Source organism: Oncorhynchus kisutch, linkage group LG24 (assembly GCF_002021735.2).
Source record: "Oncorhynchus kisutch isolate 150728-3 linkage group LG24, Okis_V2, whole genome shotgun sequence".
In the NCBI taxonomy this organism is placed as follows: Eukaryota; Metazoa; Chordata; class Actinopteri; order Salmoniformes; family Salmonidae; genus Oncorhynchus; species Oncorhynchus kisutch.
Window position 1 is genome coordinate 7,749,178 of NC_034197.2, and position 27,907 is coordinate 7,777,084.

Consider the following 27,907-nt stretch of genomic DNA (forward strand, 5'->3'; position numbering starts at 1 on the left):
TTATCTAAATGAGATATTTCTGTATTTCATTTACAATAAAATTGCAAACATTTCCATTTTTTTTTTTTACTAAAATCACTTTGTCATTAAGGGGTATTTATTGTGTGTAGATGGGTGAAAAAAGGAATTTAATGGATTTTGAATTCTAGCTGTAAACAACAAGTTGTATAATAAATTAAGGGGTATGTATTTGAGGGGTATGTTTTTGAGGGGTATGTTAATGCACTGTATTTGACCCCTCACTGGGACAGCACTTCAGACCCCTCCATATACTGTGTGTTTGTGTTTTCAGGTCCCAGGGCCCAACTTCTGAGATGGAGCTAGAGGAGATTCTGAACACTCTCTCGGAGTAGGAAGAAGTGGAGGAAGAGGACGAGGGGGGAATGTAAGAGGAGGAGGAGCCCAGTGGAGACAGTTTCTCATCACTCTGATCTAACAAGTGGATATTCGTCAAATCAGTCTTGATTTATGTATTGTAACAGGCCCATAATGTGCTTACTTAAGTCCGTTTTGGATGTATTTGGCTGTTCTCTTACAAAAAAAGATTGCAGTTTTGAAACTGCAGTAAAAGTGCATGAACTGCAGTCGACTGTGGTATTTTAGAAGCATAATTGTAGAATAACTGCAATTATACTGCACTCTAACTGCAGTTACACTGCAAAATTACAGCAGTAAAAAAACTGTGTTTTTTGCATACTGCAGTTATACTGCACTCTGACAGCAAGGATTTTCGCTGCATAACATGTAGAACTTTTCAGGTTTAGAAGTGACTGCTAAATGCTAACTCCCGTTTGTATAAGATGGTTAGCATAGCTAGCATACAGAAATCGGTGGTAGTAATTTTTTAACTGTAATTCAGTTGATTGGTAATGATGACATGAACATGTGATGCAGTTGACATCTACACAAGCATTATACTCCGATTTTTACCTCAACATAGTGTGAAATACGCTTATAAACATTAGCCTAAATGTAAGCTAATTTTGCTGGGGGGCAATGAGGAGAATCGGGATCTTTCCCCCAAGTGTTTTCATAGGAATTCCATTGTTTTAGTTGAGTTTGATTGACCTATTTACTTCATCTATACTCCCAGTCGGTATTAGAACATTGTGGCCCCCTGCCCGCCTGTGGGGAAAACGACCTGGGGTTACCTAGGTTACCCCGTTGGTTCACAGCAACACCTCAACCTTTTTCAAACACAATTTTCTTGTTGTCTGCTTGTTTTAGTCAATTACAAAACTACATTTAAGACAAGTAAAACATGTTTAAAGATTACTTTTCAACATTGACTGCTCCCGAGCATTCTCAAAACATAATATTGTAGAGCTTCTCTCATGCCCCTTTTCATGACGGTGCTGGCAGCCACGTGAGGGAGTGAGTGATAGTTAGCTACCGACTGGAACATTAAGCTTCAAGTAGTGGGTAGAGTTACAAACAGATTATACTAAATAAGTTCAATGTCTTACCTGTGATGTAATGTTTTCCATACACATAGCTATGTGTAGCCTACATGGACACCGGGTGCCCACATTTCCCACTCTCCCATGCCAAAAATCCTAACGCCACAGGGCTCTTCTCGCAGGCTCTTATTTCCCTACGTCGGAGCATTGCAAACCATTTACCTGGTTACATGTACATTGAAAAACAGAGCAGCTTTTCGGCATGTTTTGTTATTTATGTATAACAAAAAATGTACAACGAAGTTAGGTTGCTATTATGATAGTATATTGACCCCCATTTATAATGAAGGGGAATGGGAAACAATGTTTGTATTCTATTCTTCTTATGAGAGCGATGAGATGTTCTGAGAGACATAGACATTCTACCTATCACTCCTTTCTCCTAGTTGAGTGGTTCCCATTCTCAACTTCTTCCTTTGCTGAGGACCACCAGATCTGGGAACGACTGCCCTAGTTTATAATATAGAAGTGTGTTAAAAGCCATTGGATCATCTATTTAGTAAAACTCTTGCAAAGGCTGTGGCCTGGCATTTTGGCACCCAGAACCAAATCTCGCATGTGCATTGGTCTGTTTCGTCTGTCACGATTCTGTCTACTTTGGGATAAAGGATATGAGACTGATGGAACTACACTAAGGGAAGACTACCACATTATGCAGACAACATAAATAGTATAGTATAGCCAAGACAACGACCAAATGAGTTAGCAATATACCAGCACAAACATATATGGAACCAGGCTACTTACAGTATGAGACTGAGAACAAACTTCTAGGCTTTCTAACAATGGAATAAACCAGATCACAGCCATATTAAGTGCATGTTGGGTGTTCATACAGTACTTACATACATATTTTCTATACAGTAAATGTAGTTTCCATTTAAAGGACTATTTCAGAAACACACCATTTGCACATATGTAGACACTTATGGGTCTGGATATAATGAATATGAGGTTAGAAATAGGTGAAGTGTTTCTTTAATACACCGGCATCATTATTAGCTGTCAATATGATAGTTCACTATGTAGTAGTTTTGATGATTTATCATTGTTTTCTTGTATGTACAAATTATACATTCCTCATATCCTAGTAGATTACAAGGGGACTTCCACACTTTCAGACCCCCCCCCCCCCCCAAATAATTGTTATTCTGTTTGGATCTCTAATGCTTAAAATGAAAATATCTTTCCATTTTTACGTTTTCTTTTTATTGTAAATAACTTAGTTGTACCTAGTTTTAATGTCTGTAAGACGGGGAGATGGTTGATTTTACATGGCATCTTATACAGTATTCCATGACATAACCTACACAGTCACATAGTAGAATGATATTAAATCATTGATTGTTGGGTGACGAGATTAAATATAGTTGTTTCAGATGAGTAGACACCAATATAGGTTGCTATTATGATAGTATATGTATTATACAAAACAACATCTTTCTATATAATGCTTTGTTATTTTTCTGTCATTTTTACTACGTTACCTTTAAATGACCAGTAGCGCTTTTGTTATCTCTAAGGGAATGCCATACTCCATTATATATTCTGTCTTATTCTCAACTATGAAAAGGTATCTTGATATTTTGCTCAAACACGTATTCGGAAGCATTCTCTCTTCTTTTTTAAATTTGTTGTGAGCAAATGAAGCGGGTGTGCACTATAATCAGAATGCTTCACAAGTTATAATTATTCATAGTTCCACAATAAATGTATTTCCTGTAAATCCCATGGCTATATAAACCAACCCACCTTCACACAGATTTATTTTCCTTTGAACTATTAAAAGAGTTGTCATAAACTGTCATGTCATGGCTATGACAGTCTTATTTAGTCCTTATGTACAGCTGTAGGATCTTAATTTGAGCCAGTTTGTTACAGCAGGATAATAATCCTAAAGCAACAGGAATTGTGAATTATTATGTGCATTATAAATAATGGACATTTTTTGTAGGGGTTGATACATTTTTCATATTTTAAAGTGGAAATTACTAACTTTAGAAGCCTTTTTAAACCTTGAATACACTACAAGTTTGCATTTCCTGCTATGCAGGAAAATTCTCAGCAACAAAAGAGTGACTAAATTAAGATCCTAGGGTTCAAGTAGGGTTCAAGTACAAGTACAATGTAACAGAGTCTGAAGCTAAACTAAAACATAACTCCAGGCTTTTCTCAACAGCAGCTTTTATCAACTCTGTCAGAGACCTCTGAACTCATCCGATGGAAGAAAGGATGTGAGCAATCAAGGAAATACATTTTAGGTTTTCTCAAGAACTACTCAGCTATCCTTAATATTTTCCATGGAATTGAGTGAGACATTTGTTAATAGTTGGTTTTGTGTATCATCATCATAGATGCCCTTATTGCCCAGCTGATTCAATTTAACTACCCCTGCCTTAATGACTTCATCATGATCATCAAATATAGGCAACAATCCTTTTGCATGTAACAGTATTTGTCTGTCTTCTAAACAATATAATCGTTCGACTCTTTCTCGAATTTTGGATTGATTTCCTTTAATTAGACAAAGAAACACACAAAACAGATATAAGATCAACACCAAGAGGATTAAGACAGGGATTAAAACAACTCTACAACTTGACCAACTGCCATCTGGAGATTCCACAGTTCAATGATAAGCATACTTCTATTCACCTCCCTCTCAGCAAAGGCACTTGGGCCCATATTCAAAAAAACATTCCAGGGTGGGACTGCTGATCTAGAATTCGTTTTGCCTGTTAAATCATAATGAATAACATATACTAGATCAGCACTCCCACCAGAGTCACACTGCCTCTTGAAGGAGAATGGCCACAGATTGTTGTTCACAGGCAGATTAACATCTTGCTCTAAAGCGCACTAGACAAGTGGTCCTCTGTAGGTCAGTTGTTAGAGCATGGTGCTTGCAACGCCAGGATAGTGGTTTCAATTCCTGGGTCCACATGTATGTAAAATATATGCACGCATGACTAAGTCGCTTTGGCATATACACTGAGTATACCAAACACTAGGAACACCCTCCTAATATTGAGTTGCATCCCCCCCCTCATTTTCTTTCTCTGAGAACAGCCTCAATTCGTCAGGGCATGGACTCCACAATGTGTTGAAAGCATTCCACAGGGATGCTGGCCCATGTTGACTCCAATGCTTCCCACAGTTTTTTTTTTTTTAAGGAGTGGATCAGCTTAATATTGTGGAAAGATTGTTGCTTCCATCAATTTAATTGTCTGCTTCATTTCCAATCCCCCGTATCTTTTTGGGGGTAAATATATATATACATACACATATGCATACATATATAAATACACATACCTACAGTTGATGTCAGAAGTTTACATACACTTATGTTGGAGTCATTAAAACTATTTTTTCAACCACTCCACAAATTACTTGTTAACAAACTATAGTTACGGCATGTCATTTAGGACATCTACTTTGTGCATGACACAAGTAATTTTTCCAACAATTGTTTACAGACAGATTATTTCACTTATAATTCACTGAATCACAATTCCAGTGGGCCAGAAGTTTACATACACTAAGTTGACTGTTGCCTTCAAACAGCATGGAAAATTCCAGAAAATGATGTCATGGCTTTAGAAGCTTCTGATAGGCTAATTGACATCATTTGAGTCAATTGGAGGTGTACCTGTGGGTGTATTTCAAGGCCTACCTTCAAGCTCAGTGCCTCTTTGCTTGACATCATGGGAAAATCAAAAGAAATCAGCCAAGACCTCAGAAAAAAATTGTAGACCTCCACAAGTCTGGTTCATCCCTGGGAGCAATTTCCAAATGCCTGTAGGTACCACGTTCATCTGTACAAACAATAGTACGCAAGTATAAACACCATGGGACCACGCAGCCTTCATACCGCTCAGGAAGGAGACGCGTTCTATCTCCTGGAGATTAATGTACTTTGGTGTGAAAAGTGCAAATCAATCCCAGAACAACAGCAAAGGACCTTGTGAAGATGCTGGAGGGAACAGGTACAAAAGTATCTATATCCACAGTAAAACGAGTCCTATATCGACATAACCTGAAAGGCCGCTCAGCATGGAAGAAGCTACTGCTCCAAAACCGCCATAAAAAAAGCCAGACTACGGTTTGCAACTGCACACGGGGACAAAGATCGTACTTTTTGGAGAAATGTCCTCTGGTCTGATGAAACAAAAATAGAACTGTTTGGCTATAATGACCATCGTTATGTTTGGAGGAAAAATGGGGATGCTTGCAAGCTGAAGAACACCATCCCAACCGTGAAGCAGAGGGGTGGGAGCATCATGTTGTGGAGGTGACTTGCTGCAGGAGGGACTGGTGCACTTCACAAATAGATGGCATCACTAGGAAGTAAAATTATGTGTATATATTGAAGCAACATCTCAAAACATCAGTCAGGAAGTCAAAGCTTGGTCGCAAATGGGTCTTCCAAATGGACAGTGACCCCAAGCATACTTCCAAAGTTGTGGCAAAATGGCTTAAGGACAAGAAAGTCTAGGTATTGGAGTGGCCATCACAAAGCCCGGACCTCAATCCCATAGAACATTTGTCGGTAGAACTGAAAAAGCGTGTGTGAGCAAGGAGGCCTATAAACCTGACTCAGTTGCACCAGCTCTGTCAGGAGGAATGGTACAACATTCACCCAACTTATTGTGGGAAGCTTGTAGAAGGCTACCTGAAATGTTTGACCCAAGTTGAACAATTTAAATGCAATTCTACCAAATATTAATTGAGTGTATGTAAATTTCTGATCCACTGGGAATGTGATGAAAGAAATAAAAGCATAAATAAATAATTATCTCTAGTATTATTCTGACATTTCATATTCCTTAAATGAAGTGATGATCCTAACTGACCTAAGACAGGGAATTTCTACTAGAATTACATGTCAGGAATTGTCAAAAACTGAGTTTAAATGTATTTGGCTAAGGTGTATGTAAACTTCCAACTTCAACTGTATATAGATATACATACTTTTTTTTTGAATATACCTTTATATTCCCCGCAAACCCTACCACCCTTCTCTTAATTGGAGTAAACTAATTAACAATAACACTTAGGCTTTTCAGTTTATACATCTTATACACATTTTACAGACACAATATATTTTACAATATATATTTTGTTTGTTTTTAGTCCTTCCTCTATTTCTATTTCTAACTGCTATTTCACCAAATTTCTCAACCTATATACATTTTACAGACCCTGTATGTTTTACATTGGTTATCTTGTTATTAGTCCCACCCTTCAGCTCCATTCAACCCCTACCATCTTTAACCTGGTCAGTCTATGTCATGGAAAGAGCAGGTGTCCTTAGTGTTTTGTACACAGTGCATTATATTCTTATATTACTAGTCTACGGCCATGTATGTTCTACTCAGTTCTCCAGGTTGTATGTCTGTGCTGTAGTGAGAGTTGTAATAAGTATTTCTACCACAATGTAGTGCCTGTGAGGCAGCCCAGGACTGGTATTGAGGAGAGTAGGAGATTGTCCTGGCTTCTGTGTGCTGTAGCGTGCGTTTCTACCAAATAGTGTTGGAGCTGATGTTGGAGAGTAGGAGATAGATGGTAGCGAGCTATGGGTTGGATGGTAGAGAGAGGGGCTGTGGATTGGTTAGTTGTGTTGGTGTCAGCAGTCTGAAGCAGAGAGGTGATAGAAGATAAATTCCCCACTCTTGCAGGTTTTAACCCCGTCCTCTGTAAAACAGGCTTACACCCACAATAGAATGCTTACCAATGCAGAACTGGCCGGGAGGGAGGCAGAATACATAGACCACAAAAGAGATACAGCAACCCACCACCCAACAAGTTCATTCTGAGCCTGGTTTGTCTTTGCCTTACCAATATCTACAGGCCAGGCAGAAAACAGCTTTTAATATTGAGGATAGATTGTAGCTTCCATCAATGTAATTTTGTGCATCATTTCCAATCTCCCATATATTTTTGGCTAAATATATATATTAGATTTTTTTTTAAATAATTTTTCTTTTCATTTCCCCTAACCCTACCACCCCTCCCCTAATTGGAGTAAACGAATGGACAACAACACTTACTGTAGGCTTCTACTTACAGCTTATACACATTATACGGGCACAATGTATTTTACAATAGTTAACTTTTGTTTGTTTTCAATCCCATCCTTCAGCTCCCCTCAACCCCTCCCATCTATCTTCTATTTGACATATATTTTTAACTGTGCTGTTTCAATAAAGTTCTGAATCTATATACATTTTCCGGACACAGTATATTTTACATTAGTTATCTTGTTGTTTTTAGCCCCACCCTTCAGCTCCATTCAACTCCTCCCATCTATCTCTGTTTTGATTTCTATTTGCCATATATTTTTCACCTGTGCTGTGAAGTTTCACAAAGGTTTTGAACCTTTCTGTTCTCATTGTTTCTACAGATTGTAAACTAAAGATGAACATTTTAGCTAAACGTGTTACTATATTATTGATTGATTTGACTATGACTTTTCAAACCACCCAGCAGTGCTATCTGCAGAGTTATCTCCAGGTAAATGTTGCAATTCTTCAGCCATTCCTGCCACCAAAAACAAGCTACATATGGACAGTACCAAAACAAATGATCTAATGACTCTCTCTGCTTGGTTTGAACAAATGTGATCGTCTCAGACTTGGAGATAATACAGAATTGAGTGTTCTTCGTTTACTTCAGTTGTTTGCCAACTCACAAAAATATTGTGATTAGCATCCAACGTGCTCAACTGAATTTCCTCAATTTCTCCAGAGGTGACTTGGAAATGATATTTAAGTGTGCAGCTGACTGGCATGAGAGAATAGTTTAGAGTTACACTGATCTTACCATACAAATAAAACATCCCTTTCCCTTTGAATACACATGGTCATTTATATCATACATGGCTCACCCAAAATCAATGTATTCTTAGTTCCATGGGGCTGTATTATAAGCACTCCTGTAAGGGGTAGGCTACATAGTGCATATAGGGATGGGATGGAAAGAGTAGGCTAAATGACCAGCTATTGCTCCACCATGGATAAGGGAAGCTCTTATACATTCGACAGCAGGCGCAGCAAGACAAAAACAGAACGTGGAAAGCGACAGAATCTGTTACTGCCAGCGTTTTGTTTCTCCAGCTTATGAAAGGACGGGAGGGGAAAAGCCCCTGACCACAGCACTATGCTTTCACGGCTCAGTTCCATCCGCCCTCTCTGGCGGGCTAGCCTGGTCAGCGTGATGCTGGATGCTCAATGCCAAACCTTCTGCAGCTTTATCTGTCCTGAGCCCGAGCCTCTCCTCTCAGTCACCATATACAATGTAAAAGTCTGCCTAATCAATTCTGGGGCTGCGTAGAACCAACTTGCATTGCACTGCACACATCCTGAATACTATGGAGAGCACTACATACGGAGAATAAAGTAATGCATGTATTGCAATGAATGTAATGATCATTCACTTGGAGTTTTAATTGAAGTGTTTAAAAGAGTGGATGTGTGAGAATGAGAATAGTTGAGTATGTGGGACAAATGGACACAATCAAAAGAGTATTGAGAAAGGCCGATTGATAGTGAGGGATTCCTCTGGGTGCAGTGTGCTACTCGGCATGCTGCCAATTGAGGGGGTTAAACAGAACATGACACATGATTACAGGTTGAAGTCCTGTCACTAGTTCAAGCCAGTGTTAGAGATCTACTTTGGAAAAGGCTGACAGTTGAGAACAACATTGTAGAGGCAAATCTGTTTTTTTAATATGAGTATAGTTTATATCACTGATTTGCATTGACGTAAAGCAACACATTATAAATCCTCAGTAATCAAAGAATATTGTCAGAGTTACATTGATATTGTCATAACAGACAGTAACTCGGCCCATCTTTCACATCATAATGAGATAAGAGTACTGCTCCTCTCTGTGTCCATAGGGGTTGCATGCATAACAACACATATGATTTCAGTCTTTCTATTGGCAGCAGTAGTGAGTTCAGGCTGGTTTCCGTTATGGGGCCTCACTTGCTCTATGGTGTTATGAATACTGGGATTGTTCTCTGGCGTCTGTCAGCACTTGAAGAATGTTGAGAAAGGAAGACCAGACCTTTTTTTTTTACCCCACTGGAGAGATGAGATGGGCCAAATGGGACTCTGGAAAGGCTAACCAGGCACCGCCAGACCCATATGTTTAGCCCAGGTCTTATATTTGTCTGAAGCAATCCACTACTGGTTGTAGCAGAAGGTCAATAAACAATTTATCTGGCCTTCCTGTCCTCAACCAACATCTAACATTAACAACATCATCAGTTATGAATCCCACTGAAAATAATGATTCCTGTTCAATATGAATTTCCTGAGTTGACACATGATCAAAAGTAATATGTCTATAATAACCTAATGTACTTGAATGTATCTTTTCTAAAAATATCCCCCTTAAACCTTTCAGCTGTGTCCTTCTCTACATGGCCCCTGGGCAATATGAAGCTCATAGTTAGGGTTAAGGGTTAGGATGAGGAACCCTGGCATGGGCACTGGGCAGAGAGAGGTCAGGGTGTTAGAAGGGTTAAGGGTTTTGATTTGTTGTATTGTGTGGTGGCCCCTCCCAGCCCCCTCCCCTGGGGTCCGTGGCCTTGGGGCCGTTATAAATAGTCCCGTGGGCTCCCCCTGCTCTGACAGTGAGGCTAAATGTCTGCAGGACATGCTCAACCTTTGTCTATCAATGTTCCTCTACTAACCACCAGCAGGGTTGGCATATAGAGACCAACGCTCCGCTCCACACAGACAGGACACAGGTCTCTATGACTAGACTAGACAGAAAGCGACGTTGTAGGTCATTGGAAGTCAGTAAAGTTAGTGACTCCTAGAGAGTTGCATGTGGAACTGTTGTTTAAGTGCGGAAGCATCTTTAGGTTTAGAGAGGCACTTTATGCTTTTAAGTTTGCTGTCTTGTTTTTTGTTTATACTACCTTGAAGGCATCACTGAGATAGTCATTATTGATACGGTAAACAGAGCTTGGTGACTCAAAAGGAGAATACACATTTTCTCCTGTTTTCGCTCCTCTTTTCATCCCTCCATTGCTTTGGGGTAGCCTCTTGACTTTTTGGCCACAATGTGGGAGTTCCGGTCCATGTCGTTCTGGCGGGCAGTGTTTGCCGAGTTCTATGGCACCATGTTCTTTGTGTTCTTTGGTCTGGGGGCGGCTTTGCGCTGGACCACCGGGCCCCACAACGTTCTCCATGTGGCCTTTTGCTTCGGCCTGGCCGCTGCCACCCTCATCCAGTCCATCGGTCACATCAGCGGGGGACACATCAACCCGGCCGTCACCTTCGCCTACCTGATTGGCTCCCAGATGTCCCTATTCCGCGCCTTTTTCTACATTGTGGCCCAGTGTCTGGGGGCGCTGGCCGGGGCCGCCGTGCTCTATGGGGTCACCCCCAACAACATGAGGGGAAATCTGGCACTCAACACGGTAAGACTACCTGACCAATGACAGGTGATGCAGGAATGAACCAGGGTTGGGGTCAATTCCATTTCAATTCAGTCAATTCAGCTGAATTTAAATGGAATTGATCACAACCCTGATAGGAACGTCTGTGGAGACAATCACACATTTCAGAGTTCCATTGTCATCTGCCATGAATAAATTAAATGAACTTGACAGGTGATAAAGAACATCTGTGTGTGTAACCACGACCTCTTTATTTTTGACTCTTTTCTACATTATAGAATAATAGTGAAGACATCAAAACTATGAAATAACAGATATGGAATCATGTAGTAACCCAAAAAGTGTTAAACGAATCAAAATATGTTTTATATTTGTAGCCTTGATGACAGCTTTGCACACTCTTGACATTCTCTCATGGGGAATGCTTTTCCAACAGTCTTGAAGGAGTTCCCACATATGCTGAGCACTTGTCATCAAGGCAAAGGATGGTTACTACATGATTCCATATGTGTTACTTCATAGTTTTGATGTCTTCACTATTATTCTACAATGTAGAAAATAGTAAAAAATAAAGAAAAACCCTGGAAAGAGTAGGTGAGTCCAAACTTTTGACTGGTACCGTAAATATATATATTTGAACAACGTTAGATGTTATGAATAGTTAATAGTCATAAAATATCTGTAATTAAATGTGTACAAAAACACCACTCCACTTTAGAATGCATGCGCAATGTAAGATTTGCCAATTATACTTTTTTAGTGAGCTATTTTTATGCCTTCAAGGTTTAACCTATTGATTGATTGACTGACTGTTAAGAGTTTTTCATACCGGCCATTGGAGTAGAAATAACTTCAAAAAGTGAACAGTAATCATTCATTCAACTGTCTGTTCTATCTCGCCCCCCTTCTCCAGCTGCAGCCAGGTATCAGCCTGGGCATGGCCACCACCATGGAGGTGTTCCTCACTCTGCAGCTGGTTGTCTGCATCTTCGCTGTGACAGATGAGAGGCGTAATGGACGCCTGGGCTCTGCCGCCCTAGCCATCGGCTTCTCTGTCCTCATAGGACACCTGCTGGGGGTAAGACATGTATTCCAAATATATAAAATATATGTTTATAGACCATAGAATACAGGGAATTGTATTGGGTTGGGTTAGACACAGGGTTGGGTTGGTTGAAGCTTTGAGATTTTTAGCACTTTAAAAATGTTGTATTTACTCAACTTTTTTGACAACTGTTTTTAATAACTTGTAATAATGCTGAAAGAGCAATAAACTAAACTAAGAGACATAGGCTTGGAGTGGGGTGGTAAGAGACCATTATGACTCATTATGATATGATCGGGGCTAGGTTTCCCAAATGCGGTGTAGCACTAAGATCATCTTAATTCCATTGAAATTGAGTGGACGAAACATGATTTTAGTGCTACAATATGATGCTTTTGGGAAACCTGGCCCTGAACAATATAGAACATCAGTCAAAGTGGGATATTTAGGGATAGGTCAATTCCAATAATGTATATGAGTAGATGATGTCAGAAGCAGGAATGCCTGATTAAACATGGGAATCCCCATCTCTGTGACTACAAAAGAGAAGGGGTGTGTAATCCATTGTTTTGATGGGGTTGGTCAGGACTCTAGATAGACCAATATGAGGGCATTAAAAAGTACTATTGTATGATGTAGGTAGGTTTTTCACCACTGCACTCTACATACTGTTACCAAAATATAACCCCGGTCTATTCTCTTTGACATAGATGTACTACACTGGTACTGGAATGAACCCTGCCAGGTCCTTCGCCCCCGCTGTCCTGGTCAGAAACTTTGTCAACCACTGGGTAAGACACTTTGTTCACACCTTACAAAGCCACAACGTACAGCAATTTAGAGATTTTACAACAATTTATAGCAATTTACAACAACTTACAATATGTTGTTTGGAGTTTAGAACTGTGAAATAGCTAGATGAACTCACCAACACATTCCCCTTTCTATCTCTCTCTTTGTGTCTCTGTCTCCCTCTCCGGTCTGGTCTGGTCCTGTGCCAGGTGTACTGGGTGGGTCCGATGATTGGTGGTGCTATGGGAGCTATTATCTATGATTTCATGCTGTTTCCCCCGCATGCGCGGTCTCTCTGAGAGGATGGCCATACTGAAGGGCACCAGGCCCCCAGAGGCTGAGAGCCAGCAGGACACCCGAGGAGAGGCCATCGAGCTCAAGACTCAGGCCCTATAAGCCTGGTGGAAGAAGGTTGGCTTTTTGAACCCCCTATCCCCCTATTCTGTACCCAAACCCCCTCCGAACCCTCAACCACACCCACCCAACACACACACATACCTCTTCCCTCCCTTCCCATTTAACCCACCCACACACATAGTACATATGGACCATAGACACAAACCCTCCTCACCCTCACAACAATTCCACCTTCCTCACCATCCTCATTCTCACTCTGCTGATCCAGAAACAGCCCTAACCACCCTCCAACACTCCACCACTGACCCTCACCCATACCTCCCCCCTTGGACTGCAGGATAAAGACGTAGGGTAAGAAGAGGACTTAGTTGCCACTGAAGAAAGCACCCTGCTGTGGCCTGTGGTGTAGGGAATGGGTCACTCCTGGCTGACCAGGTGGCTATAACTGCTCAGGACAGGGGCATCTCTCTCTCTCTCTCTCTCTCGCTCGTTTGTAGTCTGCTAGGAGTGAAGCTACAGTAGAGCAGTGGACTTCTGCATGCTTTTTAAATTTTTTCATCCAGTTTGAATCTCTCCCTTGTGTTTTTTTTGTTTTTGTTTCATGAAACTTCGGGAACCTGACATGTATGTTATATTATACCTTTAAAGAATTTATGAGGATTTTATTCGACTCAAATTCCATTTTCAAGTCTTGCGTGTGTTGTGTGTGCGTGTTGTGTGCCTGTTTTAGCAAACCATTTTTATTCTGGCCTTTTTTCATTACCACAATTCCTTTGTTCGTTATCATGCTTTGTTGTCTTTATTCATCACACTGTAGCCTATTCTAAGGGAAAGAAGCATCCTTTGCCCCCCTCCTCCTTCATTGATTTTGCTACAGTAAAGTTCTGATTCACTACTAGTTTTACAGACATGTTTAGAGTGCTCCCCTTTTATCGCAAAGCCCTTCAATTTTTGCATTGAAGTTAAATTGTTCTGAGTCTGTGTCTCTTCAAGGGGAGCACAAACACAGTCAGATTTATATCAGAATAAACACACAACACACAAAATTTAACAGGTCTTTTGTTAACTCAATCTCCATCTCTATTTAAACACATCTTGAAAGGGAAAGGGGGATACCTAGTCAGTTGTACAACTGAATGCATTCAACTGAAATGTGTCTTCCGCATTTAACCCAACCCCTTCGAGTCAGAGAGGTGCGGGGGGTTGCCTTAATTGTCATCGGCGCCCGGGGAACAGTGGGTTAACTGCCCTGCTCAAGGACAGAACGACAGATTTTTACCTTGTCAGCTCGAGGATTCGATCCACAAACCTTTTGGTTACTGGCGCAAGTCTCCTACTGCAAAGCTACCAAATTGTACATTATTATACATTTTTTACTACAAAATTCCACTTCTTTGACCTGTTGGCTCTCCTTGACTTCGATACAGCCATGTTAAGTGCCTAAGAAGATAAAAGGGTTTTTACTGTATGCAGTTCAGTACCAGTATTGTCTGTACCAGACTGTTACGTTTTACTCCGTTTCTGGAATGCCTTTTTTTTTCATTAAAGCTTGTGCCCTTAAGAGCGGATTTATGTACAGACGTGTGACAGCTGGATTGGCTTTCATTTCGTGTCATTTTATGTAATAACAACAACCAAAAACCTGACTGGCTTTGTTATGTGGATCAAGCTCGTTTTCTTAGTTGATTGTAGTTCTTTCTTATACATAACCTTTTAAAGAAAAAAAATTGCCCAAATGTGGCTGAAAACCAAAATGAGTGCATGATGATGCAGTGGCTTCTTGCTGGTGTTAGCAGACACCTGGTGCGTTTTCTCTTCTCTCTAAGGGGAGAGGTTCTCTTTTCTCTCTAGGGGAAGCGGGATCGATTTAAGATCAGGGAGTTATTTTCAGTGTACCGGTAAGTCCATCCACCTCTGATATCTAGTCTGTTTTGCCCTCCAAACTCAGGTTCTTATAACCTGGTCCTAGTTCTGTTTGTGCTATGTTGCCACCAAGTTAGCAAGACAGCACAAACAGATCTGAAACCAGGCTATGGTTCTTAAACCTGGGGGGTAAAAACAGAGAAGAATCGAGAAGATAATCACCTAAACTGAGGCGATTTAATTCTTTAGCTTTGTGTTACTAGGTGTGGACGTGAGGTAAACTAAATGTGCACCGGTATGATCTCTTCATAACATCTGCATCAGAGGGACATTAAACTTGGAGGTCAAACCCCCCTTTTTTGACTCCTAAGTCCTACTCTTCCCTCCATTCCTCCTTCCTGCTTTCACACCCTACCTCCTCCCGCTGTTTACAAGGCGGCCATTTTGTGTTCCGATCTAAAGGTGACAGGAGAGTTGATGCTGCAGGGACTCTTGTGATGCGATGGAGGGGTACTGCAGTGTTGAACCAGCTCATAGTGTTATTACAAACCACTTCCATTTTCACTACTTGATAGAGCAGTAAACTGAACAAGACATGAAGCCGATTCTCCTTTTACATTCACTTTCATTTCGCTTGATTCCTCCAGCGGTAGATAGAATAGATTTCCTTCCTTATTTTAGTTTATGACTTATGTTGAACATTTTGAAATTAAAATAATTATGTTTGTATTCCATTGAAAAGCTTTGTGATGTACAGTGTAAAATGTTATTTTTTAATTGACCATGATTGTTGAAACTGGATGGATAGACAATATAATTTCAAATCTATACAATGTCTCCTCTTTGGCCATTTGGTTATGAAAGGTATGGGAAAAGATGTGATACAGTATAACAATATGCTTGGATCCTATCAAGAACATATAAACATACTTTCATAATCAGAGAACCCTGGATTTATTATTTTATATGTTAAAAAAAACTTCAGATTCTTCTGTCGGTCTGTTTTTTTCTAGATTGAACTGTAGGAAAAAACAGTTTTGATGTTCATTATTACCAGGGAGATAGATGACAGGTGTGTTATATCTTTATTTTCACAAAACTCTCAATTTTACACAAATATCTTTTGGTAAATGATGGGCACTGTCTCTACTGGTCTCAATGACATACAATATTACAAAGCGTTCATTTAGGGTACTAAATTCAATAATATAAACTCAATTGGCTCCAATCCCCTTGAACCGAATATACATTATTTCTAACCAAATTGTAAAATCTAACCGCAATATAAATTTGATATTTATTAACTCCAACAGGGATTGAATTTATGTAAGTAAAAATGGACCTGGAATTAATGGTTTGTGCATACATCTTCGATAAGGAGAATATTACCAACATTAAGACCTCAATTAGTGTGTGTTAGTGTTTACTAAAGTCTCATGTTATTCTCTCTGAATGGCACAGTTGTGACATTTAGCATGCTCCTATACTGACCCAACAGCAAATCATTTTATTGAGGAAAATGAAAACTTCAAGTGGGACTGTCCAAAAGGTAAGGTATCCTAGACTGGCAGCACATAATATTGATATGATGGTTCCTAATCTGAATAGATTCTCTCAATAGCCTATATCTGAGTTTGTAGCCATGGTAGACCATCAGCACTACCTGGTGGCCAGAGGATGTATAAGCATGTGAGACAATGCTGAAATAACAAATTATCTTTGTTCATACCCTCTATTGGAGACATGTTATTCTCACTTTAAGTAGCAAGAGACACTGTATTAAACCGGACAACCTCCAAACATCAACTTAGTCTCAGACAGTTTATTAGAAATACGTAAACAAAAATTCCCACTGCATTTAACAAACTGAAATTTATTTAACCTGATCTGCAAAAAAAAAAGTTGCCGAAACATAGTAGTGCATTTGCTTTAACACTTGCTAATTAAATTAGGTAATTTATTGACAAGTTATGTTTTTGTTATGTTTCTGCACCCTTTTGAAAACAGAATAAATAATATTTTTGACATCTGCTCCAACACTTTTGTTTGATACAAAATGTCCAAAATGTTGAAATAAACTACCGGTATATCCTTTGAAAATGTTCGGTATTTACATTGATATATACTAAAGAAAAAACATCCTCGCAAAATGCAATTGCACGGAAAGGTTGTATCATTATAACGTACAACTTAAGATATACTGTAAAATAAGGTTAACATGCATATTCATTTAAATACCTCAATATTTAAAATCAATGAATGAACTATTACCTGTAATATTTGCATGTTAATGTACACTGGGAAAATATTTGCTTGGAGTTAAAACTATAGATACATAACACAAATCTAACTGAAACAAAAATGAACAGTATGAACAATAAAATGGGACATTTTTTATTTAAAAAAGAAACTACTTTATTGAAAATAGGCGGTTATTTTGAAACCTGTTTTTTCCCCCTAATTCACAAATATGTCTAAATTTAATACGTAACCTCAGACATTAAATAAAAAAAGGGAGAGGTGGGGTGTAACTAAGATATTATCCCATCAGAGCAGGGCCACATTCAGCAGGCAAACATTGTCAAACGTTGCAGATAGAAATAGCATGAATAGAACCGACATGATTCCTTAACTCTACATGTCAGAGGCGTGTGTGATCTACATTACGTATTTCAATCTGAATGTTCCACAACGTGGCCCCTGGTTAAGTTAAAGGATGATAGAACTAAACCCCACAACAACACATCATGGAAACAACTGAATTTTCCATGCAGAATTAGAACAGCACCACACTAGGACAGTGGCTAAAGAATGCTCTGGTGTCATGTTACGACAGACAGTCTTTCGTCAGCGAGTTTCCTGTGATGTGTTTGGAAAACTGGTGACGTTTCCTCCTTTCAAATACGGCTACCAATAACTCATCTCTAATTTTTCCTCTTCTACCGACCTTTGGAGGCTTTACTTCCTTGTTGTCATCGGTTACAAAACGTCCTTTAATGCTCCCATTACTCCAAGTCTGGCATCTCTGAAAAGTTAGAAGACTTAAGGTAAAAAGTCAATCTACCAATTCCACAACATCACTCATGTGTGGATGGTATGAGGATTTTCAAGAAACTTAAAATTAAATGTACTGTGAAAATGCTCAAGAATTTCTGCTTGCTACATTCTTTGGTCGTGTGCTAAAATGTTATCAAAACTTACTTTCATCATCACTGTCGTGCTGTAAATAAAAGAAATGGACGATTAGTGTCAAATTTACTCGAAACTGCAAAACATAAAAGCAAGTAGATATCCTTTTCCTCATCATCATATACAGTAACGTTACATGTTTGCAATTCCTTTAATATTTGCTGTAAAGTTAATTTGGAGATAACAAAAAAAGAAGAGAGAAACACAAACCTCTTTTAGACCTTCTATACCACCCATGCCCAGATCTGGCATACCGTCTTCTCCTCCCATCGTGTTCATCATCTGAAAATAAGAGACAACAATCACTGTTTGGACATAAATTTAAAAATACAATAATTGAACACATTTATAAACATTACACACTTTGTGCAACATGACATGCTTGCTTTTGCTTGCCTCTGAGAATTTGTCGAAACTGGACAGATCCTCATCAGAATCATCTTCCCAGTCTTTCCAGTTGTTGAAGTCGACACCCAGCCATTGAAACTGTGGAAAACAAAACAGACATCCCAAATCAACATTTTAACCAATATTTAAGACAAAATGCCCCTCTTATGTGATCTTAGTCTCAGAGTAGGAGTGCTGATCAGTTTGACCTTTTTGATGAATAAGATACATGAACATGAGGGATGTAATCATAGATCAGCACTCTTACTCCGATACACTTTCTGAAGTAGAGCCCAGAAATACAAAACAGAAGAGGGAATGTAGAATATTGTACCAAAACATTTCTGACCTTTGCCTTGTCCTTCGTTAACCGTGGCCATGCAATACCCGCCTTTGCTTTCTTTAGACAACACAACACAGACCTGTCTGTACGTTTGTGCTTGGACTCCTACAAGGAGAAGAAGAGAGATGCTCATAATATATTACAAGTCATTTTGTATGAGGGATCATCTTTTCATCCTATTTAACATCCAGGTCATTGCAGTTGGTGATTCAGCAGCTAAATTAAAAAAATAATACTTACATTGGGGTCAATTGAGTCGAAAAGGTCCAAATCATTTTGGTGTTTGAGGTTTTCAATCCCGCCAACACAACTGAAAAGACAGAACAGAGTAAAATACAGTGACTTCAGAAAGTATTCATACCCCTTGACTTACTTCACATTTTGTTGTGTTACAGTCTGGAATAAAAATGGATTAAATATATATATTTGTTCATCCATCTACACACAATACTCCATAATGAAAGTGAAAACAAATGTATTGATAATTAAATACAGAAATCTCATTTACAGAAGTATTCACACCCCTGAGTCAATACTTTGTAGAAGTACCTTTGGTAGCGATTACAGCCATGTCTTTCTGGGTAAATATCTAAGAGCTTTCCACACCTGGATTGTGAAACATTTTCCCATTATTCTTTAAAAACAATTTAAGCTCTGTGAAATTGGTTGTTGATCATTGCTAGACAACCATTTTCAGGTCTTGCCAGATTTTCAAGTAGATTTAAGTCAAAACTGTAACTCAGCCAGGAACATTTACTGCCTTCTTGGTAAGCAACTCCAGTGTATATTTAGCCTTGTGATTTAGGTTATTGTCCAGTGTCTGGTAGAAAGCAGACTGAACCAGGTTTTCCACTAGGATTTTGCTTGTGTTTAGCTCCATTCAGTTTCATTTCTATCCTGAACAACTCCCAAATCCTTAACGATTACAAGCATATCCATAACATGCTGCAGTCACCACTATGATTGAAAATATGGAGTGTGGTACTCAGTAATGTGTTGTATTTGCCCCAAACATAATACTTTGTATTCAGGTCAAAAGGTGATTTGATTGCCACATTTTTGCAGTATTACTTTTGGTGCCTTGTTGCAAACAGGATGCATGTTTTAGAATATTTGTATTCTGCACAGGCTTCCTTATTTGCCCTCTGTCAATTAGGTTAGTATTGTGGAGTAACTACAATGTTGGTGATCCATCCTCAGTTCTCTCTTATCACAGCCATTGAAGTCTGACTGTTTTAAAGTCACCATTGGCTTCATGGGTTAGGGCGGTTTCCTTCCTCTCCAGCAACTGAGATATGCAGGACGCCTGTATCTTTGTAGTGACTGGGTGTATTGATACACCATCAAAGTGTAATTAATAACTTCACCATGCTCAAAGGGATAGTCAAGGGGTGTGAATACTTTCTGAAGGCACTGTAGATGAACGGTTTGCTCATTCAGACAGTAAGGGCCGATAAAATGTATCTTATTCCTGGACTAAAAGGAAAATAAATATTATTTTTAGTCCAGGCAGGATTACGTTTAATCTGTGTCCGGGAAACTGCTTCTGCAAGTGCAATAGGCGTAATTTATGGACAGCTCACAATTGACCCTAACATCAGTGTCAATTAAACTGCTGTGTGTCCCGGGTAATGGTGAAGCAGCTTACCGAAAATCAAGTTTTGATTTTTCAAACTTTACTTTAAGATCTTTGCTGTCTTCTACCAGGAACTCAATGAACACCGAGTCCCTTCTGTCAAACCACTTTGCTGTTGCTGGCTGCCTATTGGACAATAGAGAAGAGAAGACTTATTAGTCCAATACAAAGCAACAGCCCATTTCTAAAATCCAAACATAAAGATTTGGGAAATTGCAAACCCATCATTAGGAAATTGGGATGGAAAACAATGAAGGGATAAAATACTTTCATTTTGGATGCAAAACTGAATAATTTGCTGTTAAGAAAGCAGTCTCCGGGTCTGTTGCATGCGTCATCAGGAGAAACAGAAAAAGCATGCACGTTTCATTTAAGCATTGACTAGCTAACGAAGATATATTGTATTGAATGTAACCAAACAATATAATCTATCGAGTACATTCATCATCAGGTGGCCAAGCTAGTCTAGCTCCTCCACCCATTCAACCTGATCCAAGGTTATACTTGATCAGGTGGCTCATTGTCACTGGTCTCTGCCCTTATTTCAGTGGTTTTGCTAGCAATTCCTAATGGTTATTCTTAGCTAACCAGATCCAACACCCTTCCATATATTAAATTAACGAGCTAGCTAGACAGGTCACATGGAATGTCACTCCAACTTGCAAGCCAGTAACGTGTGCTAGGCTAGTCTATTTGCAAGGAAATAGCTAGCCCACCATGAATAAAGGACTATCTGCTCATGTAACCGTTGTGGAGAACTAAAGCCCAGTCTTGTATTACTGATAATATCTCATTACGGCTCAAATGAGACTTTTCCTGGCGTGTAAAGCTGACAATTCGACTAGAGTGAACTGACAAGCGCTCCATTCATTCCCACTAATCGTAACCCCATGTGCATGTAGGCCTAACGTTAGCTAGCTACGGTTAGCTAAAGCTATAGCGTTGCAGTTTATGTCCCGTGGACAAAATGTACTTTTATTGCAGAGTTGCTATACATACATGTCGGAGCATTCCAGACAAGTAACGTTGGCTAGCTAACATAGCTAAGCTCTGAGTAACAAAACTTGAAGGGAGCTATGGCTAAATTGCTAGCACGTTACCCTGCATTCGCAAGGGTGGCCATTGCTTTGGAAGCTAGCTCTCTCATCCGACCCTCCATCCCACACTTACATCTCTTGCTATCTAGTTCTTTCCGCTCCAAAAAGGCAGTATTCGTCACAATGTGCTGTTGGATAATCGAGTTCAATCCGTAGCTAAATATGACAGGGCAAAATGTTTCCTCGTTCTCCTGCGCAATGACGTATCTCTCGAAATCGCTGGTTTCACTATCACCGTCTGGAGACCTTTCTGGATCATTCTCTCGTGCCGGGGGAAGTTTCTTGCGCGCGCTTTACCTGAAGCCTAGGTTGAACGCCGTTACCGTGGCAACACGCACACACACGATCTGTAACAGTTCAACGATTTCACCTGTACAACGCAGGTGTCTACGATTGTGTGTTACGCGTGTATTTTTTTTTTAAAATATATATATATATACATGTGATTTTTGTATTTAATTACCAATAAATGGGAAACATAAATACACTAAACAGAAACGAAATCTTCCATCTCCTTTATTTTACCAGGTAAATTGACTGAGAACACGTTCCCATTTGCAGCAACGACCTGGGGAATAGTTACAGGGGAGAGGAATGAGCCAGTTGTAAACTGGGGATTATTAGGTGACCGTGGTGGTATGAGGGCCAGATTGGGAATTTAGCCAGGACACCGGGGTTAACACCCCTACTCTTAATATAAGTGCCATGGGATCTTTAATGACCTCAGAGAGTCAGGACACTCTTTTAACGTCCCATCCGAAAGACGGCACCCTACACAGGGCAGTGTCCCCAATCACTGCCCTGGGGCATTGGGATATGTTTTTAGACCAGAGGAAAGAGTGCCTCCTACTGGCCCTCCAACACCACTTCCAGCAGCATCTGTTCTCCAATCCAGGAACTGACCAGGACCAACCCTGTTTAGCTTCAGAAGCAAGCCAACAGTGGTATGCAGGGTGGTATGCTGCTGGCTCCTTATTCAACAACTTTATTTCTAGCCTTGAAATAAATTCAGACAACGTCTATTAAAAGGTTGGACTGGACCTGGTCCTCATGGTTGTTAGGTGTTTACATGGTCAGCTCCTGCAAAGAAGAATTCAAAAGGTTTTTGCATTTTAGGAGATTCCAACATGGAATAGAACAGAATATAATCTAGAACTGTAATGTCCAGATGTGCCAGATCACCTTACAACATAGAAATCAAAGAAAAACGTAAATTACACATGATATTACATTTACAACAGATTGACAACCAATTAAATATTCTTACCATGATGGCATTGACGATGTCATTGTTGCTTTTGAGCGCTCATATAGCCTTCAGTCGAGACACATTGGCTTGTGACATCACCAGTTCAATGTCCTTCACGGCTGTCTCATCAACCTGCAAAGCATGATGGAACACATTGGTAGTGCATAAGGAACTGCTTATACTGTTAGAGCATAATGAGGAAGTAAAAACTGCTGACGTCATAAACAATGTTTTATGATAGTTAAGTAAACGCCAGAGGATGGAGGTTGGTTCAAGATCTGACAGAACAGCACAAACAGATATGGGGCCACGCTAACTTCGACCCTTCACCTCTTCCTCTCTGCTCTCCTCTTGTATACTGTGGGCTTCTGTGTGTTCTCCTGGATGCTGGACGTTCTGTCTTCTCCCTGGACCTTGAACTTCTCTGCCGCTGCCAGCTGAGCTTGTTGGGACAACTCCTCAATCTGGAAGAAAGGGAAATCCACACTCAGAAAACAGAATTGCAAGAATATCTCTAATTCATAAAGAACTTAACATAAATACTTTAATAAATAAATTGCTTATGGCATTTATAGCAATTTTTTTAATTTGTAAACTATTTGAAAGTAATCACGTCCGATCTGAAATGAGAAGACACACTTTTTCAGATCCAACCCAGATGCAATGGATAAATGATTATCCTCACATTTTTGATTACTACTTAACCCTTGTGTGGTTACATTTTCAATGTTTACTAAAATATTTATTATACAATAAAAAATAAATTTAACCATTGGCCTTGGCTCATTTTCTGTGACGAACATGTAAAAGATTACATTTTCATTGAGTGCACACCCCCCTACACATTTATATTACATATGTGTTTATCCAAGTGTAATAAAAGTGTGGAAAGGTGGGTGTGTAGGTACAAACACATCAAAATTAAACAAAAAGGTTTGCTGTGGGACTTCACTCTTGTCTTCCTCCTCCCTGGGCCTGCTGTTTCAACATAGTACCAAGAACCTGTCTGTCTGTCTGTCTCCCTGCCCATCTGCCTGTCTCCAACTTTTCTCGCACTCTTTACCCTTTGTAGTGCGTGAAACTACACAAATCAAATCAAATGTATTTATAAAGCCCTTCTTACATCAGCTGATATCTCAAAGTGCTGTACAGAAACCCAGCCTAAAACCCCAAACAGCAAACAATGCAGGTGTAGAAGCACAATGTCTTTACAATACATTATTTCGATACATTGTGAAAAATTCTGTATTTTCCCACACTCTACCCCAGCCGGTACAAATTGGGACACATCAAATAAATAGCTTTGCATGTGTGGCTCCATACCACAATCAATCAGTATAGCAAAAATAATCTCTTAGAAATCATTTTTGCAGAGAGAGAAGCTAGTGTTTTCCAAATATGAGGATCATGTCTCTGTCAATTCGGAGTCTGACAGTGAGTTGGAAGAAGAGGAGAAGATTGACCCTCAGCCAGCCCCAGGACCAGCCCATCAGCAGACAGCCCCAGGACCAGCCCATCAACAACCAGTTCATCAGCAGCCTGCAGGAGGAGAAATAAGCATGTAAAAAAAATTGTGCACTTGAATGGTCTTCTTGCCCAAGGAATGAGCCACCCCACATGGCTGTCAATTTGATAGGGATAAAACTAGGGCCGATGCAGATGGTGGTTACTCATGTGCAGGACATAAAGTCTTCTTTTGAACTGTTCATCCCAGACACCATCCAGAAAATCATTCTGGACCGCACTAATTCGGAGGGAAGGCACATTTTTGTAGACAGATGGAAGGAAATTGACCAAACTCATTTACGTGGATACTTTGGGGTTCTTATCCTTGCTGGTGTTTTCAGATCCAATGTGAATCCACAGAATCCCTATGGGATGCAGAAACTGGCAGAGAACCTTTCCATGTTACAATGTCTCTGGAAAACTTCCACATTATTTTCAGGATTATCCGCTTTGATAACTGAGACACCAGACCAGCTTGGCGGCAGAGAGACAAGCTAGCTGCAATCAGGTAAGTGTGGGACAAGTGGGTGGACAGCCTTCCCCTGTTTACAACCCAGGGCCCAACGTTGATGAGCAGCTTATGCCATTTAGGGGCCACTGCCTCTTCAGGCAGTACATACTGTCTAAACCCTCAAAATATGAAATCAAGATCTGGGCTGCCTGTGATGCTGCTTCATCATATGCGTGGAACTTGCAAGTGTATATGGGGAAGCCAGATGGAGGAGCCCCTGAGAATAATCAAGGGATGCAGGTTGTCCTGGACGTGACACAGGGACTCCGTGGCCACAACATCACATGGAATAAAAAATGTACTTCGCACAAGCTGGGACAGGAGCTCCTCAAGAGGAAGTTGACTTGTGATATTCTTCAAATCTTGGACATCATCTGAATGGCATTGAACCAAGATTGGAACAGAAGGAAGCTCCAGAGGAGACGGCTCTTTCTTGAGGAGCTGGGAAAGGCATTGGTAAGACCTCAAATCCAGAGTAGGCAATATATCCCAAGGACCACAGCTTCTGCAACCATCGTGAGGAGGATTCAGGAGGAGGATGCTGGTGCCCCCATCTGCCCACAGAACCAACAACTCCAATACCGGAAGTAAGTGTGAGTGATGTTGTTGCATGTGTGTGTGTCTGACTCTCCTGCCTTGGCCTGCTGTAACTATATATGTGAGTGAGTGAGATGTTAGTACAATTCCTGAACAAAGTGTTTTCATCATTCTAGATTGTAGCCGGTAGCATCAAGAAGGACAGTAAAGACAGAGATTAAGTGCAAAAAATAAATTTGCAACACACATTAAAACTGTGTGTGTAGTCCGGCCTTAATTTGTGTTCAATGGGGCACATTTATAATTTCCATAAATTATGTAAAATGTAAAAATGTTCCTTCCAATTTGTTTAGTTCAAAGCAATAAACATCAATAGTGATGAAAACTGATTTGTTTACAAAAATCACATTTTATCAACAACAAAAAACGAATTGTGCTTTTATTTATAAATGTGATCTAGCAGAGAAAACATCTAAGTATTAAGTATTTTTACGTAAATTGTTATGGCTGTTTTGTTTTAAAAACCCAATAACATTGAGTGAACATTGGGTGAATAACAGAAACAGAAACACCACACAATGGTTCAAATAGTGTCACTTGCCTTAGCTTCCCCGAAGAAAATGTATGCGTCGGAGGCGGAGCTGTTGTAGACGTCTGGCTTGGGGATGACAAACAGGATGTTCTTGGACTTCCTGATGTTAACCCTGGTTATGCCCATCACCTGGCCTGGTGTTGATAGAGAAGATCATTGCTTTATTCTCCATAGAAAACTTGTGGTCCATAGGAAACGTATTGCCTATAGTGTGCAAGAAACATATTGTCCGTAGGAAACTGATCTGAAAGTCATTACAACCATTAAAAAGGGCCCCACCAGAGGGCAAGGCCGACCCCTATTTCAACATAATTCCTGTCCTAGAGTGGAAATGCCTGTTTAGGTTCCACCTTCCATTACATAGCAGTGATTTCCAGGTTGAGTGGAGAAACAACAAAAAAGGGGCATTGACAACAGTAGGTGTAGCTAGCTAGCATGCTAACCTTATCTTGCTATTTAATACTATCTGTTGTTGCTGTTTTTTATTTTTTACTACACCGTATACAAAAGATTAGCCAGCTGTCTAGGCTATGGCTGGTTCTGGAGCTGGACTTGTCATAAGCATTAAGGGGAAAACTTAGCCTTAGCTGGATAGCGGAAACCAGTATATTTGACTTCCCCATTGATTGTTATCTCCAATGTTTGGCATTTTCCATAAATTGCGGACTCAAATCCGCCATAGAAATAGAAAGAATAAGATGAAGCGCTGATAATATGGGTAAATATTGAACGGTTTGGGCTAGAGACTAGGTCTTCTACACTGTAGTGGACACTGTGCAAGCTTTGGTAGGCTGGCAGGCTATTCGGCTGCGGTACAATAAAGCCAAGTCCTGTGCTCATAGTTCTCACAGGGGAAGTGAAATTATAGGTTACAACGACTTTGCTCATGATGCATGCCGCAAATGACATGTAATAACAGCACAATAAATGTTACTTGAATTTTATTTTCACGGTGTGCTATTTCATTAAAGGATACACACTTGTGGTTTCTAGCTGCACCAATAAAAGTGGAGCGTGTAGTGAAGCAGAACTTTAGAGGTCAAAACCATTAATCTTGGGTAAACGGGGGGGGAGTGGGGTTGCAAAATGTAATTATATCACACAATTTACCATTTATAAAATGGTAATATTATATATATATATATATATATATATATATATATAAATAATAGAGAGTGTATATATAAATAAAAATAAAAATATATGTTTTACGTGCTTGTAACGGCTTTCTTCTATCTCCTCCTCGGACGAGGAGGTGTAGCAAGGATCGGACCAAAATGCAGCGTGGCTATTGCAATCCATGTTTATTAAATAATAAAGAAACACGAACTTACAAAAACAATAAACGTAATGTGAAAACCGAAACAGCCCTATCTGGTGCAAACACAAAGACAGGAACAATCACCCACAAAATACACAGTGAAAACCGGCTACCTAAATATGGTTCCCAATCAGAGACAACGAGAATCACCTGACTCTGATTGAGAACCGCCTCAGGCAGCCAAACCTATGCTACACCCCTACTCAGCCGCAATCCCAATGCCTACAAAACCCCAATACGAAACACAACAAAATAAACCCATGTCACACCCTGGCCTGACCAAATATATAACGAAAACACAAAATACTATGACCAAGGCGTGACAGTGCTCCTAACCAACTGTGCTATTTTGTTAGTTTTTTTTACGTTGTTTGTAACTTTTTAAAACACTTATTTTGTACATAATGTTGCTGCTACCGTTTCTTATGACCGAGAAGAACTTCTGGATTACTGACCTCGAACAGGAAGAAGATTTTTCCTTTAATGGGTCCGATGAGTCGTCCCGAAGAATATATTGCTTTTTCGGGAACAGGCCCAAATCTCTGTCATTTGCGTGAAGAAAAGACATAGAAAAAGGGGGCAGAGGTCAGGCTGCCTTCTAAAAAT

General features: G+C 39.9%; 3 protein-coding genes and 1 long non-coding RNA gene across 6 annotated transcripts in view; 2 read left to right on the forward strand and 2 right to left on the reverse strand.

Annotated features, from left to right (window-relative positions):
* The window catches only part of stat6 (signal transducer and activator of transcription 6, interleukin-4 induced), a 60,125-nt gene extending 56,858 nt beyond the window's left edge, over window positions 1-3,267 (forward strand). For all 3 annotated transcript variants that reach the window (XM_020459885.2, XM_020459886.2, XM_031803750.1), the window contains one exon: window positions 293-3,267. In XM_020459885.2, the coding sequence (XP_020315474.1) occupies window positions 293-353 (61 nt within the window). In that variant the 3' untranslated portion in view covers window positions 354-3,267. The remainder of the gene's footprint in view (window positions 1-292) is intronic.
* A 6,330-nt stretch (window positions 3,268-9,597) lies between these two features.
* LOC109869357 (lens fiber major intrinsic protein-like) lies at window positions 9,598-16,871 on the forward strand. Its single transcript, XM_020459440.2, is given in 5 exon segments — window positions 9,598-10,897; window positions 11,790-11,954; window positions 12,632-12,712; window positions 12,923-12,985; window positions 12,987-16,871. Coding segments are annotated over 5 exon segments (792 nt in total). The 5' UTR covers window positions 9,598-10,537; the 3' UTR covers window positions 13,110-16,871.
* Window positions 16,736-21,987, reverse strand: LOC109869255 (prostaglandin E synthase 3). The gene is made up of 8 exons (XM_020459263.2): window positions 21,659-21,987; window positions 20,501-20,614; window positions 19,093-19,162; window positions 18,859-18,957; window positions 18,519-18,608; window positions 18,333-18,404; window positions 18,135-18,153; window positions 16,736-17,958 (listed from the first exon to the last, which is right to left on the reverse strand). Coding segments are annotated over exons 1-8 (486 nt in total). The 5' UTR covers window positions 21,661-21,987; the 3' UTR covers window positions 16,736-17,938.
* A 483-nt stretch (window positions 21,988-22,470) lies between these two features.
* On the reverse strand, window positions 22,471-24,263 carry LOC109869666 (uncharacterized). Its single transcript, XR_004205227.1, has 3 exons — window positions 23,165-24,263; window positions 22,853-22,966; window positions 22,471-22,665 (listed from the first exon to the last, which is right to left on the reverse strand). It is a non-coding gene; the product is annotated as an uncharacterized LOC109869666 (long non-coding RNA).
* Between the last annotated feature and the right edge of the window lie 3,644 nt (window positions 24,264-27,907).